The sequence below is a fragment of the Prionailurus viverrinus genome, chromosome B3 (assembly GCF_022837055.1).
Source record: "Prionailurus viverrinus isolate Anna chromosome B3, UM_Priviv_1.0, whole genome shotgun sequence".
Lineage (NCBI taxonomy): Eukaryota > Metazoa > Chordata > Mammalia > Carnivora > Felidae > Prionailurus > Prionailurus viverrinus.
Window position 1 is genome coordinate 106,142,141 of NC_062566.1, and position 17,895 is coordinate 106,160,035.

General features: G+C 41.7%; 1 protein-coding gene across 12 annotated transcripts in view; it reads left to right on the forward strand.

Annotated features, from left to right (window-relative positions):
- Window positions 1–17,895, forward strand: part of SYNE2 (spectrin repeat containing nuclear envelope protein 2) — a 342,533-nt gene that overhangs the window by 249,029 nt on the left and 75,609 nt on the right. For all 12 annotated transcript variants that reach the window (XM_047864572.1, XM_047864571.1, XM_047864576.1 and 9 more), the window contains 12 exons: window positions 254–385; window positions 1,855–2,007; window positions 2,168–2,377; window positions 3,983–4,084; window positions 4,958–5,077; window positions 5,247–5,447; window positions 7,787–7,960; window positions 9,284–9,415; window positions 12,693–12,889; window positions 13,818–13,950; window positions 15,679–15,861; window positions 16,277–16,423. In XM_047864572.1, the coding sequence (XP_047720528.1) occupies window positions 254–385; window positions 1,855–2,007; window positions 2,168–2,377; window positions 3,983–4,084; window positions 4,958–5,077; window positions 5,247–5,447; window positions 7,787–7,960; window positions 9,284–9,415; window positions 12,693–12,889; window positions 13,818–13,950; window positions 15,679–15,861; window positions 16,277–16,423 (1,884 nt within the window). The remainder of the gene's footprint in view (window positions 1–253; window positions 386–1,854; window positions 2,008–2,167; window positions 2,378–3,982; window positions 4,085–4,957; window positions 5,078–5,246; window positions 5,448–7,786; window positions 7,961–9,283; window positions 9,416–12,692; window positions 12,890–13,817; window positions 13,951–15,678; window positions 15,862–16,276; window positions 16,424–17,895) is intronic.

The window sequence follows — 17,895 nt, forward strand, 5'->3', positions numbered from 1 at the left end:
TTCAAGTTATGGTTTATCTCGCCTCATTTTGTTATCTCAGTAGACCCTCAAGTGTCTAAGTGAAGCTTTTCATGACCTTTCAAAGCTGTCCACAATATTTAAAATTTAATTTTTTCTTACAAGTGACACGGTAGACAAAAACATTTGCCAACAAAGTAACTTGGAAGATAGCACGTGAAAAAGCATTTTTGCTGTTTAACGTTAACGGCAGCGGGATCTCAAATTGTAATGAGGTTTCTCTTTTTTCATATAGGTTGCCACAAATATGAGTATTCTACCCAGTGTGAGTGTGTATAACTTTAGATACCCAACAACCGAAGAACTGAAAACATATACCACACAGCTTGAAGACCTGCGTCAAGAGGCAAATAATCTTCAGACCCAGGTAGCAGCTTCACAGTACATATTTTCCTCACTGCAATATCAAAAAAGAAGGGAAATGTGACATCGTAAACTAGCCATCATTTTTTAAATTGAATAAATGGTAGAATCCATGGTGGAATGGGTCCTAGAATTGCAAGTAGAGTTTATCTCTTGCCGACTCTGATGACTGTGGTAGCACCTGCCGAGACCACCGTGTACAAAGATCATTGAACCCAAGTCTAAGATCGGCAGGAACGAGGATCGTTGTTGATTAGTACTGTCTGCAGTGGTGCTCTGTGATTGGAAGGGTAAGGAAGGAGGGGAGTATTGACAAGATTTCCAACCTTGACTAAGCTGAATGCTGAAACGGTGTGCTGGGTAATGTTAAGTATCAACCAGAGAAGACCATAGGAAATAGAATCTAAATTGGGGTGATTACTAGCTTTCGCATGCTTCTAAATATCTTGTGCCTGGTCAAGAATTCAGGGTGTTCATTGGTAAAGAAAAAGAGGTGGCTCCAACAGCTTATGCTAAAATATAAGGAGACCTTGTGGCTCCCAAACTCACTGGGACACAATCGCACAACCCTAGGTGCCTCCCTTGAAGTTGTACATCTAAGGATGGCCTTAATTCTCACAATCAGCCCACATATAACACTTCTAATTTCCACCCCCACTCCACAGCCCATCCATATCTTTTTTTTATTGAGATGTAACTGACATATTAGCTTCAGGTGTCCACCATAATGATTCAATATTTGTATATTTTGTGAAATGATCACCACAATGAATCTAACATCCATCACCACATACAGTTATAAAAATGTTTTTCCTGAAATGAGAACTTTTAAGATCTACTCTCTTCACAATTTTCAAAAAATGTTTTTCCTGAAATGAGAACTTTTAAGATCTACTCTCTTCACAATTTTCAAAAAATGTTTTTCCTGAAATGAGAACTTTTAAGATCTATTCTCTTGACAACTTTCAAATATGTAACACAGTATTTATTAACTGTAGTTACCATGCCTTGCCTACCATCTATCTTTAAGATACTGTACCTCTTCCCAATCATCCCTTTCAAATGTCTTCTTTTCCTTCTCCAGGCTGTACTTGATTCCATTAACCCACTTTCTCCTACCTTACAATGTGGGAGGCAGGGAGCCGTGGGAAGAGGGATAGTATGCTTTCCTTGGGACCACCCTTCCACATGGATGGCCCCGCTAAGGAAGTCCTTCATCTTGTTATTTACCTTTTAATTCCATTTCAATGGTTACTCACTACCAAGCGTTGAGTTTCTTAAACTTGTTTTTCTCAGACTTAACATCTTAATTGTATTTGTTTATTCTTCTACCTGATTCACAAAGTGTTCAAAACAACCAATTATAAAAAAGTATAATGTAAATTGTAAACCATAACAAAACCAGGGAAAATGGAGGCTCAGGAAGGCAAGGAATCCTAATATTTATTTTTTTCTTTTTTCCTCTTGATTCAGGAAAACATGACAGAAGAAACATACATAAATTTGGATAAAAAATTATTTGAACTATTTCTGACCCTCAGTCAGTGCCTTGCCAGTGTGGAGGAGATGCTGCAGACACCTGGGCTCTTCAGAGAGGATGTCTGTGCTCGGCAGGTGCACTACGAGGTAAGGAATTTCCAATAAAGCCCATGTGTTGGCCGTTGCTGCAAACAGCCCGCTGTTTAAGCCAGAGCTGAAGCCTCTTAAAGTCACGCTGTTTAAGCCAGAGCTGAAGCCTCTTAAAGTCAGAGTCTGTTCACTGTCTTTCCTTCTCACCTCTTCGCAGACACTGGCTCTTGAGTTGAAAAAACTTTACTTAGCTATGGGTGATAAGAAGGATGATCTTTTGAAAGCCATGACTTGGTCTGGGAAGAACGCCGACTTGTTCCATGAATGTTTTAATAACCTCCAAGTCTACCTGGAGCACACCCAGGCCACAGCTGCCTCTAGGAGCAAGTCCCTAAAAGCTGGCCTCGACTATAACCGCAGTTATCAGGTACAGGGCTAGGCACTCAGCCTACTTTGGCACTGTTTCATGTTAATTTCTATTCATTCCTATTCCTGGTGGCAGTCATGATTAGGAATTGCTAAGGAAAGTGGTGAGAGGTTCTTTCTGTGAAGGTCTTTAGATTAGTTCGGTGCCTGTGTTTGGAGACCATTTGAAAGCGAGGTCCTTCCCAAAGTTACGGTATGAATTTGTTAGATCGGGCAATGAACCGTTTCTTTCCTGTGTTACATTTAGTCATTAATGATTGTCCTAGGGGAGGATTTCTCAGTAACAGGGAGCCATTAAAGTTTTTTTTTTAATTTTTTTAATGTTTTTATTTATTTTTGAGAAGAAAGAGACAGAGCATGAGCAAGGGAGGAGTAGAGAAACAGAGGGAGACACAGAATCCGAAGCAGGCTCCAGGCTCTGAGCTGTCAGCACAGAGCCTGACGCGGGGATCAAAGTCACAAGCTGTGAGATCATGACATGAGCCGAAGTCGATCGCTTAACCGACTGAGCCACCCACACGCCCCAACCATTAAAGTTTTTGAGCCAAAGAAGGACAGTCTGTGTATGTTTCAGGTAGATTCACCTGGCTGTTAACTACTGTGGATTAGAGGACAGACTTGAGGCAAGCAGACAGACAATTCTAGTAGTTTCCTAACTAGAGAAAAAGAAATGAAACACAACACCACTTATGAAGGAGTCTTGCCCGTAAAGTCAAACCTCAATCTGATCACGCAAAATAGACACAAGAGAAGAGCATTGCAACACTGTGGGGGGGTGGGGGGTGGGGGTTAGCCAAATGCAGACCGTGGGAAGCTGTATAGAGTAAAAGACCTGTGTTTTCACCATCCCACCCAAAACCCCAGGAATAAACAAGAGAGATGGTTGGGGAGCCTGCAGATCACAAAAGACTTAACACATGTATTGGTCCCTTGCAACCTGTTGGACCTCATTTAGATTCCAATTCAAACAAACCAAAAGGAAAAATTATAGCTAATTAGAGAAATGTGAACCCTTTCCTATAGCTAATGATACTAGGGAATGGTTGTTGGTTTGTAATATTAAAAAAAAATTTTTTTAACATTTATTTTTGAGAGAGAGAGGGAGAGAGAGACAGAAAGCTTGCAGGGGAGAGGCAGAGAGAGAGGGAGACACAGAATCCGAAGCAGGCTCCAAGCTCTGAGCTGTCAGCACAGCCCGACGTGGGGCTCGAACTCCCAAGCTGTGAGATCATGACCTGAGCTGAAGTTGGACGCTTAACCGACTGAGCCACTCAGGCGCCCCAATTTTGTACTGTTTTTAAAGGGAGGAATCTTTATCTTTTAAAAACACATATTGAAACTTACCGTGATGAAATATCTGTGATTTGTTTCAAAATATTCTGAGAGGAAGGAGATTAGATATAGTTAAGAAGGCTCAGGGGAGGGCACAGAGCAGAGATGACCAGTCACAAGTCAATAATTGTTAAAGCTAGGCAATTCCTCTATTTCGGTATATGTTTGGAACTTCTGTTAGCATAAAAATTAAAGAATGGCTAAATTTTTTGTAAGGTATTAAAGGGGCCCGCATGAGATTCTTACTGTTTGTTGCATTTATCTTCCTATACAGAATGAAATAAAGCGATTGTATGATCAACTTACTAAGAATAAAACATCTTTACAACAGTCTTTGAATGAAATTAGTGGCCAGAGTATTGATGAACAGCTTCAGGTAATCAAGTCAAAACAATTACACTGATCTGACCTTGGACCAAAGAGTTTTGTGTAGAAGCTGTGTTTCTGAAGCACTTTCCTTTGGGAGCAGTGGCAAGGCTAGAGTAAACAATAGAAATGAGAACTCTTTATGTGGACCTTTAAAAATATCTCGTAAGTAGTACCTTATGAAGAGTAAATTAAACCAACACAACACCATGGTCACCTATCAAGGCAAAAATGGAAGTTTGTGCAGGGTCAGTGAGAGTATTAGGAAATGAGGCCCCCATTCTCTCGGGAGGAGAATTTGACCAGCTTCTCAGGATCGGTTGGCTATAAATCAGAATTTTACGTGTGAATGTGCTTCCACCCACAGTAGGCTCACTTCATTCATTTATTCAGCAAGTATGAATTGAGGACCTTCTGTGGACAGATAGTGCTATAGGTGTTGCACTTATCCTAAGGAAGGAAGACAAGGGCATAGAGAATATATAAATACTCAAGGATGGACCTAGCAGCACTGCTTGAACTAAAAACGCTTCATAGCCCAAAAGCCATTAAGAGCAGACTCTTAGAAAAGCAGTGTGTGTCCATTTGCAAGGAGTCCTGTATTTGTACTGACTTGCAGAGCAGCTGGTAAGTAAGGAGGCAGCCTGCAGAATGGAGTGATGTGCGCGTTCATTAAGTTTAAGGATGTGCACATGTACTTCTGGCCCCTGCTTCAAACGCGTTGGGGACAAATTTTCCAGGAGAAGCTGGAGGTGAGGGAGGAGAAGTGGGACTTTCATTTTTCCCTTAATTTTTTCTGTACGGTTTCATTCTTTTACAATGAATACGCGCACTTCTCTGGCTTCTGAAAGGGTTTGCTTTTTTGCATTGTCTCTCACTGTAGAAAGCAGATGTGTATACAGTGGAGCTGCAGAACTCCGAGAGCCGAGTGGCAAAACTAAGAGACGAAGGGGAGAGGCTTCGTTTACCTTACGTGTTACTGCAAGAGGTTTACAAATTAGAGGTATGTGTGAGCAGAAAACATTCGGTCAGTGAATTGCTATGATTATAAGGGAGTGAGACTTTCTTGTTCTTCCAGAAAGAGAGTTCAGGTTTGTTCTCCAAAGAGAGTTTAGCTTTGTTCTCCATCTGGATTATTTTCGTGGTTGGATGAAAACGTTCTTTCTTTTCAGGATGTGCTTGACAGTATGTGGGGAATCTTGAGAGCTCGGTACACAGAACTCAGCAGCCCTTTCATCACTGAGAGCCAGCAAGATGTCTTATTGCAAGGCATGGTGGAACTAATGGCTATTGGAAAGGAAAAGCTTGCTCATGACCACTTAAAACAACCCAAAAGTAAAGATGCCTTACAGGCTCAAATACAGAATCACAAGGTAAGACGCGTGGGTCAGATTACCTTTTCATAGACTTTAAGTCTTTCTGACTTAACCATAGAGCATCCATTTTCTTCCTTGGTGAAATATACATTGTTCATTCATTCATTCATTGGTGAAATATACATTGTTCATTCATTCATTCATTCATTCATTCATTCACTCTTTGTTTGAACTAACATCAATTAGACGGCTTACTGGATATCAGGAACTCCGCTGACCTCTAAGGATGTGATTGTGAGGGAAAACAGATATAGTTCCTTACGTTCACAGAGCTTTTGGTTGAAAGAGAGACATTTATGAACAAGTCATTCCAAACAAATTTAAAATTAAAATTGAGACACATGCTTTCAGAGCATTTAAGAGGGGAAATGGAATTCAGGAGATTAGGGAAGGCTTTCCTGAGAACTGAGGCCAAAAAAATATCTATACCTCAATATATAAATGTATATCTAGTGTAATGCTACAATAAATCTTTTAGTTGTCCATTCATTTTATTACACAACAGCCTCATGATCACCACCTAAAGATATGTAGTAATTTAAGTACTGATGCAAAAAAAAAAAAGGGAAAGACCATTGCTGCCTCCAACAAGCTGAACTCTAGGCGTGTGATAAGGAGACCTTGTGCTAAGAAATCCAAAGGTAAATATTCTATAAAGAATGGAGGGGGAAAGGAAAAACTAATATTATGGATATCTACAGTGTGTCAGGATTTGTGCTGGATGCTTTTATAAACCTTCTACATACCCTTTTCAAGGGAGTAGGAGAAAGGATTCGCATAAGAAGTTCCTCCAGACAATTAGAAGGGGCAGCTGACTATCCAAATGGAGAACCATGTGAAGCTAAAGACTTCCTGTGTAAAGGTTCTTAAAGTGTTGTTCTGGGAGCTTTTACATACCAGGATCCCAACAGACCCTGTCAACAAATTCCTTGTACTTGGCCATGTTATTGAGTAGAAAATCAAGCCAGAGTGTAGGAACCTCTGGCAGTTCCATGTGTGGGCTTCTTGGGCTCACTCATCTATCCATCCAATTTAGTGTCTTGAAATTAATCGGCCATGTCAGTATCGACCTTTCTGTAAAGTTTTTTAAAACTTAGAGTAACTGGGGGTGCCTGGGTGGCCAGTTGGTTTTAAGTGTCCGGTTTCGGCTCAGGTCGTGATCTCATGGTTCATGAGTTCGAGCCCCATGTCAGGCTCTGTGCTGACAGCCCAGAGCCTGGAGCCAGCTTCGGGTTCTGTATCTCCCTCTCTCTCTGCTCCTCCCTTGCTTACATGTGGTCTCTCTCTCAAAAATAAATAAAGATTTAAAAAAAAAATTAAAAACTCAGAGTAACTGATTTAGGAAGATCTCACTGGAAATTGAAATTGGCTAACACTGTTTGCCCTTTAACATGGACTGTTTTATGGAAAATGTTACTTAGGAGGATTTTTCTTTATGACTTGTTAAAATGCCATTAGTGTTAAAGACTAATGGGTACACAATTTTCTTTTTCTTTCCTCTTATGTGTGACTCTGCATGGCTGTCTTGGGATTTTTTTTTTTTTTTCAACGTTTATTTATTTTTGGGACAGAGAGAGACAGAGCATGAACGGGGGAGGGGCAGAGAGAGAGGGAGACAGAATCGGAAACAGGCTCCAGGCTCTGAGCCATCAGCCCAGAGCCCGACGCGGGGCTCGAACTCACGGACCGAGAGATTGTGACCTGGCTGAAGTCGGAAGCTTAACCGACTGCGCCACCCAGGCGCCCCTTGTCTTGGGATTTAAAAACAAATACACCTGGGGCGCCTGGGTGGCTCAGTCAGTTAAGCATCTGACCTCAGCTCAGGACATGATCTCACTGTTGGTGGGTTTGAGCCCCGCGTTGGGCTCTGTGCTGACAGCTCAGAGCCTGGAGCCTGCTTCAGATTCTGTATTTCCCTCTCTCTTTGCCCCTCCCCCACTCACACTCTGTCTCTCTCTGTCTCTTGAAAATAAATAAATGTTAGAAAAAAAATTTAGGGGTGCCTGGGTGGCTCAGTGGGCTAAGCGTTCGACTTCGGCTCAGGTCATGATCTCACAGTTTGTGGGTTCGAGCCCCATGTCGGGCTCTGTGCTGACAGCTCAGAGCCTGGAGCCTGCTTCAGATTCTGTGTCTCCCTCTCTCTCTGCCCCTCCCTGGCTCACACTCTGTCTGTCTCTCTCTCAAAAATAAACATTTTAAAAAAATGTTTTTAATTAAAAAAAAAAAATAAAAAAACAAATAAAAGTAAATACACCTGTATAAAAAGTTGAAGTAACTCAGTTTTTAAGTTTCACGATGTAGAAATAAATAAATAACAAGTCTTGTCCATTTTACAGCTTTTTTTCCAGAAGCTTGTTGCTGACATGCTGTTGATCCAAACATACTCCAACAGAATGCCTCCTTCTTTACTGCAAAAGAAAGACACATTTTGGGCAGAACAAATACAAGAAATTAAATTACTGGAAGAAAAGTCACACCAACGTGGAATAAAGCTGCAAAGTTTATTGCAGGTACTTGAGATATGTAAACGTTGTGCTTAACCCTGGAATTCTGGACCTTGGACCACCACCTGCTGGTGTCCAGAGGTGTCGAGTTACCATTAAGCAGTAGTTAAATGGGAACTAACACTGAGGAGATGGAAGTCTGTTCTAGCCCTGACTGCTGCTCCCGGAATGAAATAGTTGCTGAGATTCCGCACACGGGAACGAGGGGATGGCATGTCTTTCCACCTTCTAGGTTTGTGTGCAAATAAACAAAATTGGAAGCGCACTTTGAGATCCAGAAAGAGGTCATTTGGATGAAACGGTGGTTCAGAAACTGTGCTCCCCAAAGAGGGCAGGTCCGGATGTTCTGCTGCTGGAGTGGACTCCTGGTAGTCTTAAATCCAAGAAGAAAATTAAGTTTGCATCAAGTTCTTTCTCCATTTGAAAGTTCTCACCTTTAACTTCTTACACACCGTGGATGTTAGCACTTAAAGGAAGTAACCCAAAAGCAAGGAAATCTTCAACTTTGTAATGTGATCATGTTATGTTAGGCTAACGAAATCAATTTTCTGGTTAGCTTGTCAAATTGATATTTCTAGTAATATTTCATGGTATTTAAAAAAAGAGACCCCCCCCCCCCCCCCGAGCCCAAAGAGTGCCCCTCACAGCCACGTGACCCACTACTTCGGTAGATAAGAGAATCAATAAGGTGGTTCTTTTTCCAGCAGGTAATTAATATCTAGTGTCCGTAAGTTAGCTCTGTTGGCGTGCTGAGGTCCTTGTGGTGGGCTTCTATAGACATAGAACGGGGACAAGGCAAGACTCAGCCTAAGGAAATAGTACTCTCCTAATGAAGTGTAAGCCCACATTCCTCCAACAGTGGAATTCTGCTTCTAGCAGCATCACAGGGTAATGTTCAGTGGGCTAGGGGTTGGAGCAGAGAGGGTAGAAGCAACCTACTCGGAGCCTCTGCTGAGAAAAGCTTTAAAAGCCCCTTCCTTTCCAAGTGTGAGAACGGCTCTCTTCCGACTCTGAGGTCTCCACAGAGGTGCAGGCTGAGAGGTGTAACCCTCTCACTTAATCTTGGTCCTTACTCAATTTGATGAGACAAGCATAAAACACTAATGCCAACTGGATTTTTCAAAACCCTCTCCACAAAGGCAACGGAATTGTTTTCCATCGGACCCTGAGTTCTTACGAGAGTAGGTTATATCTCTCAGAAACCCCTGGAATCCGTGCTTGAAGTTCCTGTGGTCTCAGTTCGTTTTTATTTCATATGATCGATTTTGTCATTGGCTGGAACGAATCTAGAAAAGGGCTCCCACTGATATTATGTTCTTGATTCTCTAGAAATGGGAAGAATTTGATGAAAACTATGCATCTCTTGAAAAGGATCTGGAAATTCTTGTATCTACGTTGCCCTCTGTGAGTCTGGTGGAAGAGACAGAGGAAAGATTAGTGGAAAGGATTTCATTTTACCAGGTATTTTGCGCCGTTGAATCCGTCAGAGGCAGCGTCCGTGGCACTTGGCGTTTTCTTTTGTTTTGACTAAATTGCTCGACTTTGAATTTGAAGTGTTGTTCCTCACACCATGCACTATTAGACTGATATTCAGGGAACCCGTGGATTTGATTTTGAGTCTTTCATTATACTTGAGGCTTGGGGTCGAGGTGCTGGGTACGAGTCCTGGCTCTCACCTGTCAAGCGTGTCAACTTTTTGTCTCTGAGTCTCAGTTTCTTTGTATACTGTAGGGAATCACGCTAGTTCTCCTACCCGTCTCAGGAAGTGGATGTCAGTGGGTATGGAAGTGAGCCAAAGTACAGAAAGAACGTTGTAAACCGTGGGCCACTAAACCTATATGTGGTTTTCTTACTTCGGTGAAACCCTGTTTGGACATAGCCTCTGAGACAGGCGATAATCTGTCACCTGCCACCAGCATTATAAAAAGACTTCAAACAAAATGTTTTGTGTGTAACATTTAGTGTTATCATCCAAGTCTCTGTGTCCCAACCTTCGATGCCATGGAAAGGATAGAACCCTAGAATAGTTTTCAAATGGCCTTGAGATCATGACCAACGAGAAAACGAGTTTTAAGTCTTCTCGACAGAAACTTGAAATATTTAGTTTTAACTTTCAAATGTGTTGTCAGCCTCTGAGTTGTGATGCTGGGCGTGGTTATCAAATGCCAACTTCAAAACTTCAAGAGTAGGTTTGTTGCCTGAATAGACCGGATGGAAAATGAAATCCTTGGCAGGACCCTGGCATTCCTCAGTAGCATTTAAGCTCCTATAAGGAACATTTTGCAAAGACACAGACACTGTAGTCCTGCTATCTAGATGCCTAGAAAGGTGCAATTGATCTCTTTGCCATCTTGTCCGATTGAGCTTAACTCTAAGATAAATCTGAATCTTCTGGGGGTGGGAAGCTGCTGCTTAATTCTTTGTTAGCCTGGGGATGCAGAAGTACGTCCAAAGAGCTAAGAGAAGGCAGTTGAAAACGTCATCTTAAAACTCATTATGTTAAGGAACTGTTTGTATTAGCCCACCTCTCTCAGGTGGACAAGGGATCATGTCCCTTAAAGTGCAACCTGTGAATCTGTTAAATTTGAGATTTTTAAAAACTGAAATAATTGTTCTAAAACTCTTAAATAAATTCGTCAAACTAAAAGAGAGATATATGGGGCACCTGGGTGGCTCAGTTGGTCAAGCATCTGACTCTTGATTTCAGCCCAGGTCATGATCCCAGGGTCGTGGGATCAAGCCCCTTGGGATTCTCTGTCTCCCTATGCTGCTCTTCCTCGCTCTCTCTCTCTCTCTCTCTCTCTCTCTCTCTCACACACACACACACACACGCACACACACACACGCACACACGCACACACACACACACACACGGTTTCTCTCTCTCTCTCTCTCTCTCTCAAAAAAAAAAAAAAAAAAAGATACCTTGTAAAGCCCATCTCACTTATGGACTTCTTCAGGTCGTTCTCAGTGTTCTGCGTCATGGAGAGATTTGCATGTATTTTGATCGGTGGACATCTGTGGGCCACGGAACATAGCATTTGTGTGGCCTCTGCAGTTGAGCAAACCTCATTTCAATGCTGGCTCCGCACCTCATGTGCTGAGTGACCATTGCAGTCTGACTCCTGTGTATAAAATGGGGTAATTAAAAATTCTCAGGGAGGGGCGCCTGGGTGGCTCAGTCGGTTGGGCGTCCGACTTCAGCTCAGGTCATGATCTCGCGGTCTGTGAGTTCGAGCCCCGCGTCGGGCTCTGTGCTGACAGCTCAGAGCCTGGAGCCTGCTTTGTATTCTGTGTCTCCCTCTCTCCCTGCCCGCCCGCCCCCCCACCCCCACCCTGCTGCTCATGCTCTGTCTCTCTCTGTCTCAAAAATAAATAAAAAACATTAAAAAAAAAATTCTCAGGGATAATCTAAAGATGAAGTGTCTTGGTCTTTCACTGAAGGCTTGGGATATTAGAGCTTTTTTTTTTTTAATGTTATCTTTGAAAGAGAGAGCATCAGTGGGGGAGGGGCAGAGAGAGAGGGAGACGCAGCATCTGAAGCAGGCTCCAGGCTCTGAGCTATCAGCACCGAGCCTGACGCGGGGCTCCAACCCACCAACTGTGAGATCATGACCTGAGCAGAAATCAAGAGTCAGATGCTTAACCGACTGAGCCACCCAGGTATCCCTAGAACTGTGTTTTGGGTTTTTTTAAACAGATGTTGGACATTTTCCCATGCCGACTCAGATGAGAAGAGGGGATTACAAATGAGAGCAGTGGAAAGGGCATTGGAAGTAGAATTCTTTAGTGATTTTTAAAAGGCTTAAGTTAGTTGGAAAAATTATATTTTGATTATAATTTATTTTTGAAGATTAAATTTCAGTAGCTGTCAGGATAAGTGTCAGCGGCTGAACCCAGTGGTGGAAGGTAATTGCCTTTAGACAGAGTTCTCTTCAAGGGGTCGTTGTATTGCTGTTCTAAAGATTTTCTTTTCATGAAGTTGGATTAGTGATGTACTAATTTATTCTTCTAAAGTCCTCTTCCTTTCTCCCTGTTGAATCCTTACACTTAGAACTCTAGAAATGAGTTTTTTTCTACTATTCGGGTCTAAGGGATGATAAATGTTTTCTCATCCCCTTCAAACCTATTTGCAATGTAAAGTTCTAACAGGGGCCAGACGAGAACAGAAATATGGACGCTGACTGGCTCTGTGTTCGGAAGGTGGTGGGGACTGTCGTGGCAGAATGTCAAAGAGACCAAGCCCTTCTAAAGGAAGCCTGGCTGCCCAATTCCAGGCCATCTGTGCCACATCAAGGTGTAGACCCAGGGTGCTAGATTTCCAGTTTTCTCCGAGTCACAGGAAATCCTGATTTCTATGTCAAATATCCCGGTTTTCAAAATAATCGTTAGGTCACACAAAACCTGTCCACAAGTTGAACGTGCCCCGTAGACTGCCAGCTTGTTTTTTACTTGTAGGCAGAGAATTCTCAAGTCTAAAGCCGTGACATTTTGTTTTCTGTTGGTATGTGTAAGTCTATAGAACTGAAGAAATGTGCCGTAGAAATGCATTAGTTGGACAGTCTCATCATGAAAGGTGATCAATAAAACGTGAATCACGTTTCTTCAGCCAGACTGCAAGAGTCTTGAGGGTTAGGACTGTGTTCTTGTTTCTTCAGTAGCCTCTGCTGAAGTATTTGTCAATAGATGGACTGGCTTCATTTTTCAATAATTCGTTCTGTGACTTGACTTTTTGTAGCAAATAAAAAGAAACATTGATGAAAAGCACGCCCGGCTTTACCAGACTCTGAATGAAGGCAGAGAGCTGGTGGCCTCCGTGAGCTGTCCTGAACTAGAGGGCCAGATTGCGAAACTAGAAGAGCAGTGGTTGGCCCTAAACAAAAAAATTGACCATGAACTGCACAGACTACAAACGCTTCTCAAGCATCTGCTCAGGTATGTTTTCTTAGGGATGGGTTGAGGTCAGATTTTCAGGTGGACAAAAACCTCAGAGGATCCTGCAGTCGACCAGATTTTACCTGCAGTCTCTCTACTGTAAGGTTCGTCTTCAACAATTTAAGCACTTGGGTCCCTCTTCTGGGCCAGATGCGATCTAGGATCTCTGAGGTTGGTTTGCCAGACTCAAGATGACATGTAATCAGTTCAGTGAAAAGTAAGAATTATGTTATGAAATTGTACATGTGACCTTTATACCACGGTGTTGCTCTTTCCTACTCTCTAAAAAGGTTTTAAATTAAAAAATAATAATCTTAACTCACAGAATAGTTTGAAAAAGCCTTCAGAGTTCTTCAGAGAATTTTGTTTGTTTAGTGGATCTAATCTTGAACTCCTTGAGGAAGGTAGAGAGCACAGAACGTTTGAATCTCCTCCTCTGTGCCTCTTAGGGACCTGTCTTAGAGAAGTTTAAGAGTTACAAGAGGGGTAGCATTCTGCTCAATATTTTCCTTCGTTTCCTGTAAATATGTTGGAATCTAGCCAATAAGTTTACTGTTATGCAACTTATACAAATGCTGGTTATATTTTTCCTATAAACAAATCTGTCAACAACATTTAATGAACAGAAATAATCGCTGTCCTTACCCATGGGTTTATTTTTGTGTAGCTGTAATAAGAAGATGTTTTAGACTTTAAAATGCTCATTTGTTCTGGAATAGTCATAACAGTCCTACAAAATGCCAGGAGTGTCAGATTTAGGGCATGGGATAAAACAGGGTATAATTCTTAAAACATCGTGATTTTTTGAATAATAGAGCTGATCAACACAGGAAAACATAAAGTAAAATGAGAAAAAAATTGCCAACGATGCATATCACCCATAGAGTACGTTTCTAATTTTCTTTCTCTCTCACTTCATTCCTGTTAGTTATAACAGAGATTCAGATCAGTTAACCAAGTGGTTGGAATCTTCTCAGCAAACTCTGAATTACTGGAAAGAACAATCCCTCAATGTGTCTCAGGACTTGGATACAATCAGAAGCAACATAAACAGTTTTTTTGTAAGTTATGATAAAATATGCTCAGATAATTATTGCCAGAAATAAATATCAGGGGAAAATGCCCAGGGTCAATGCGATAGTCTCCATAATCATTTGTGGATAAGGGATAAAATTTAGGGTAATATCATCCTTCAAACTTAGAGCTATTTGTTTATAGCGGTCATTTATATATTTACGATAGGGACACCTGGCTGGCTTAGTCAGTTAAACATCCAGCTCTTGATTTCAGCTCAGGTGGTGATCTCATGGTTTGTGAGTTCAAGCCCTGCATCAGGCCCTGTGCTGACAGTAGAACCTGCTTGGGATTCTCTCTCTCTACTCTCTCTTTGCCTCTCCCCTGTGTGCATGCTCTCTCTCTCTCCCTCTCAAAGTAAATATTTAAAAATAAAATAAAACAATGATAAAGTAGATTTTTATTTGAACCTATAAAATATATATAAAAGTAAGACTTTCTCTGACATGAAGCATGCTTTTTGTTTTTTTTATTTAAAAAAAAATTTTTTTTTCAACGTTTATTTATTTTTGGGACAGAGAGAGACAGAGCATGAACGGGGGAGGGGCAGAGAGAGAGGGAGACACAGAATCGGAAACAGGCTCCAGGCTCTGAGCCATCAGCACAGAGCCCGACACGGGGCTCGAACTCACGGACCGCGAGATTGTGACCTGGCTGAAGTCGGACGCTTAACCGACTGCGCCACCCAGGCGCCCCAAAGCATGCTTTTTAAATGCAGGAAATAACTCCCCTGCTTTTCCCCCAAAACTTAACAGACTTATTAATTCATAAATGTTAAAGTTAATAGATACATGGTTGTAAATTGTCATATACAGAACTGACATTTCTACTAAAATGTTCTATTGTTTTGAGCTTTTTTTTTTTTTGAAGAAAGGAAACTATTACTTCTGTAATATAAATTTATAAAACTTTCTAACATCAATTCCTTTCCCGTATTCTTTTCTTGTCTGTTTTTCTTATTTTATAGCAATGATCACCCACTTTGGTATTAAAATGTAATTATTTAAAAATATGTTTGAAAACCCCCACAAATACAAAGGAAAGTTTTCAAATATTTTAGTTAAAAATCAGTTGCATTTAGTTCATTTAATAGGAACTTTGTGTTCTGTTTCTCTTAACGTTGAAATGATAGGTCTTTTTTATTTTATTACTTGATTTTTTTTTTTAATTTTTAAAAATATTTATTTTTGAGAGAGAGAGAGTGAGAAGGAGTGTAAGCAGGGGAGGGGCAGAGAGAGAGGGAGACACAGAATCTGAAGCTGGCTCCACGCTCTGAGCTGTGAGCCCAGAGCCTGTCATGGGGCTCAAACTCATAAACCAGGAGATCATGACCTGAGCCAAGGTCAGACGCTTAACCCGCTGAGCCACCCAAGTGCCCCTGATTGGTCTTTTTTTAAAAAAACATTAATCCATTAGATTATAAGCCACTCAAGGGTTAGGAATTCCTTCTCTTTTGTTCCCCACTATTTACCTAATGCCTGGAACAGTGCCTGACACTTAGTAGGAAAAGTGTGGGTGTGGGTGTGTGCGTGCACGCGTGCACACGCACTCGTGAACACACACATACACACCTATAGATACACACGCAAGCATTAGCAGTTTGAATTGAGTTCATGTACTTAGTTCGGGACTCTAACCAGTTATTCTGACTCTTAGTTATTCTTTGCTGTTTGCAAATTTTTAACGTTTCTAAATTTTCACGCTGTTTCCTCTAGGAGTTTTCAAAGGAACTAGATGACAAGTCCTCCTTGAAGACCGCGGTTATAAGTACTGGGAATCAGCTTCTTCACCTGAAAGAAGCCGATACGGCTACCCTGAGAGCTTCTTTAGCGCAGTTTGAACAGAAATGGACAACGCTCATAACTCAACTTCCAGATATTCAAGAAAAACTTCACCAGGTAGGTATTTAAAGAGGCAGCATTTAAATTAGCATTCACTTGTTAGCTCACAACTCCTTTAAAATTATTTCTCTGACTCAATAATTTTCATTGACACTATCTATTTTCCTCTGGCACCACTGAATATGGGTCTTAATTACTGGACTCTCCTCCAGTGGGATCTTTCTTACCGGAGAAATCAGGCTTAATTACTTTATTTCCCAGTTTATCTGCATCACTGTGTTCCTTTATGTGAAGGTCATCGTCATTGTTTTGGGGTCACTTATTCTAAGCTTGAGTGCCGGGTTTGTTTTTGTGAGCAACCTGCATAATTATGTAGCAAGACCTTTTATCAAACCAGATACCGTCTTTAGTGATGCCCCGATTCATTTTGTCAACTGCAGGTAATTAAATGGAAATCATTTTGTCCTTGCAGCTCCAGATGGAGAAATTGCCATCTCGTAAAGCAATCACAGAAATGATTAGCTGGATGAACGATGTGGAACATCAGACCGCAGATGAAGACTGTGAGCATTCTCTGAGTTCCGCATCTCAAGTTAAAAACCTTCTTCAGAAGTACAAGGTAATTATACGAAAAGAGCCACAAGCTTGCTCGTTTACTAAGAAGGCAAGTCATTGGGAAGGGAAATACCAAAGAGACCAGTGTGGTGTGCTTTAGAAGAACTGATTCTAGGCGTGGGGAATGGGATATTGGATGATTCTAGACAGACGTTAGTATACTTTTTCTATTCTGCCTCGTTTCGTTTGGGAGCGCCTATCACCACAGGACGGAATCCAAGCTTTTAACTTGCCCTGGCCCCTCTTTACTTCTCCAGCCTCATCTTTTCATTCCCCGATATAGATCCTGGACTCTGCCTGACCCGAATGAACCCGCTACATCTGGTGTTCTCCTGGCTTCTGCTTTTGAAAAAAATTTTTTTTAACATTTATTTATTTTTGAGACAGAGAGAGACAGAGCATGAATGGGGGAGGGTCAGAGAGAGAGAGAGGGAGACACAGAATCTGAAACAGGCTCCAGGCTCTGAGCTGTCAGCACAGAGCCCGACACGGGGCTCGAACTCACGAACCATGAGATCATGACCTGAGCCGAAGTCGGAGGCTTAACCGACTGAGCCACCCAGGCGCCCCGGCTTCTGCTTTTGTACATGCTACACCTTCAACCTGGAATTTAGTGCCCCACTTGTGGCCGTAGAAATGCTCTTAGTTCATCTTTCAAAACTCTCCTCAAGTATCTCCTGATTTGGAAATCTACTCCTGACTCTCCCAGCCAGTCGAGTTCACTTTCTAGGATTAGGCGTCTCCAGGGTGTGATAATTATTTGCTTACTTGCCTGTCTCCTTCTTGAGAGCAGGGCCAATCCTTCACCTCCCTGAAACAGCACACCTAGCCCAGGACCTGGCATCCAACAGGTGTTAAGTCAATGTCCTTTGCGTAAGAGAATGCAGAAGGAAAAGTTGATACCTTTCTACAAATACATATAAATGTGGCCTTCTCTGTGATATTTGACTTCAGATAGATTTAACTCACACTTAATAAGCCACACACAAACATTGTGTACCAGGTAATGTGTTCACCACTAGGAACTCAGGAGATCAATGAAGTCTCTGGTCTTTGCTTTCAAAGACCTCACAGGCTGATGGATGTAGCTTCTGGTAGGCAGAGGACAAATACTTTGGTCACGAGGCATGATGTTAGCAAGGATTTTACTTTTATATACTAGCACATCCTAACTTCGGGGAGTAGTAGACTCTTTGGAGGGTCCACATGCATGTATTCTTCTATGCTCTTGTAACCTAGCATATACCACATAGTTTTTCCCCTGATGCCTCCAGAAGGGTGTTAGGACTTACGAGGATAAGCTTAATAAGTATCCGACTTGACAGAAACATGCTTGGCCCTGGGTGTTTTTAGGCTTGCTATGGAACAGAGAAGCTACCTAAGCTGGCAAAGTTCCTTAATGTCCTGGGTTTTCTTTTTTTTTTTTTTTTTTTTTTACGTTGTATTTATTTTTGAGACAGGGAGAGACAGAGCATG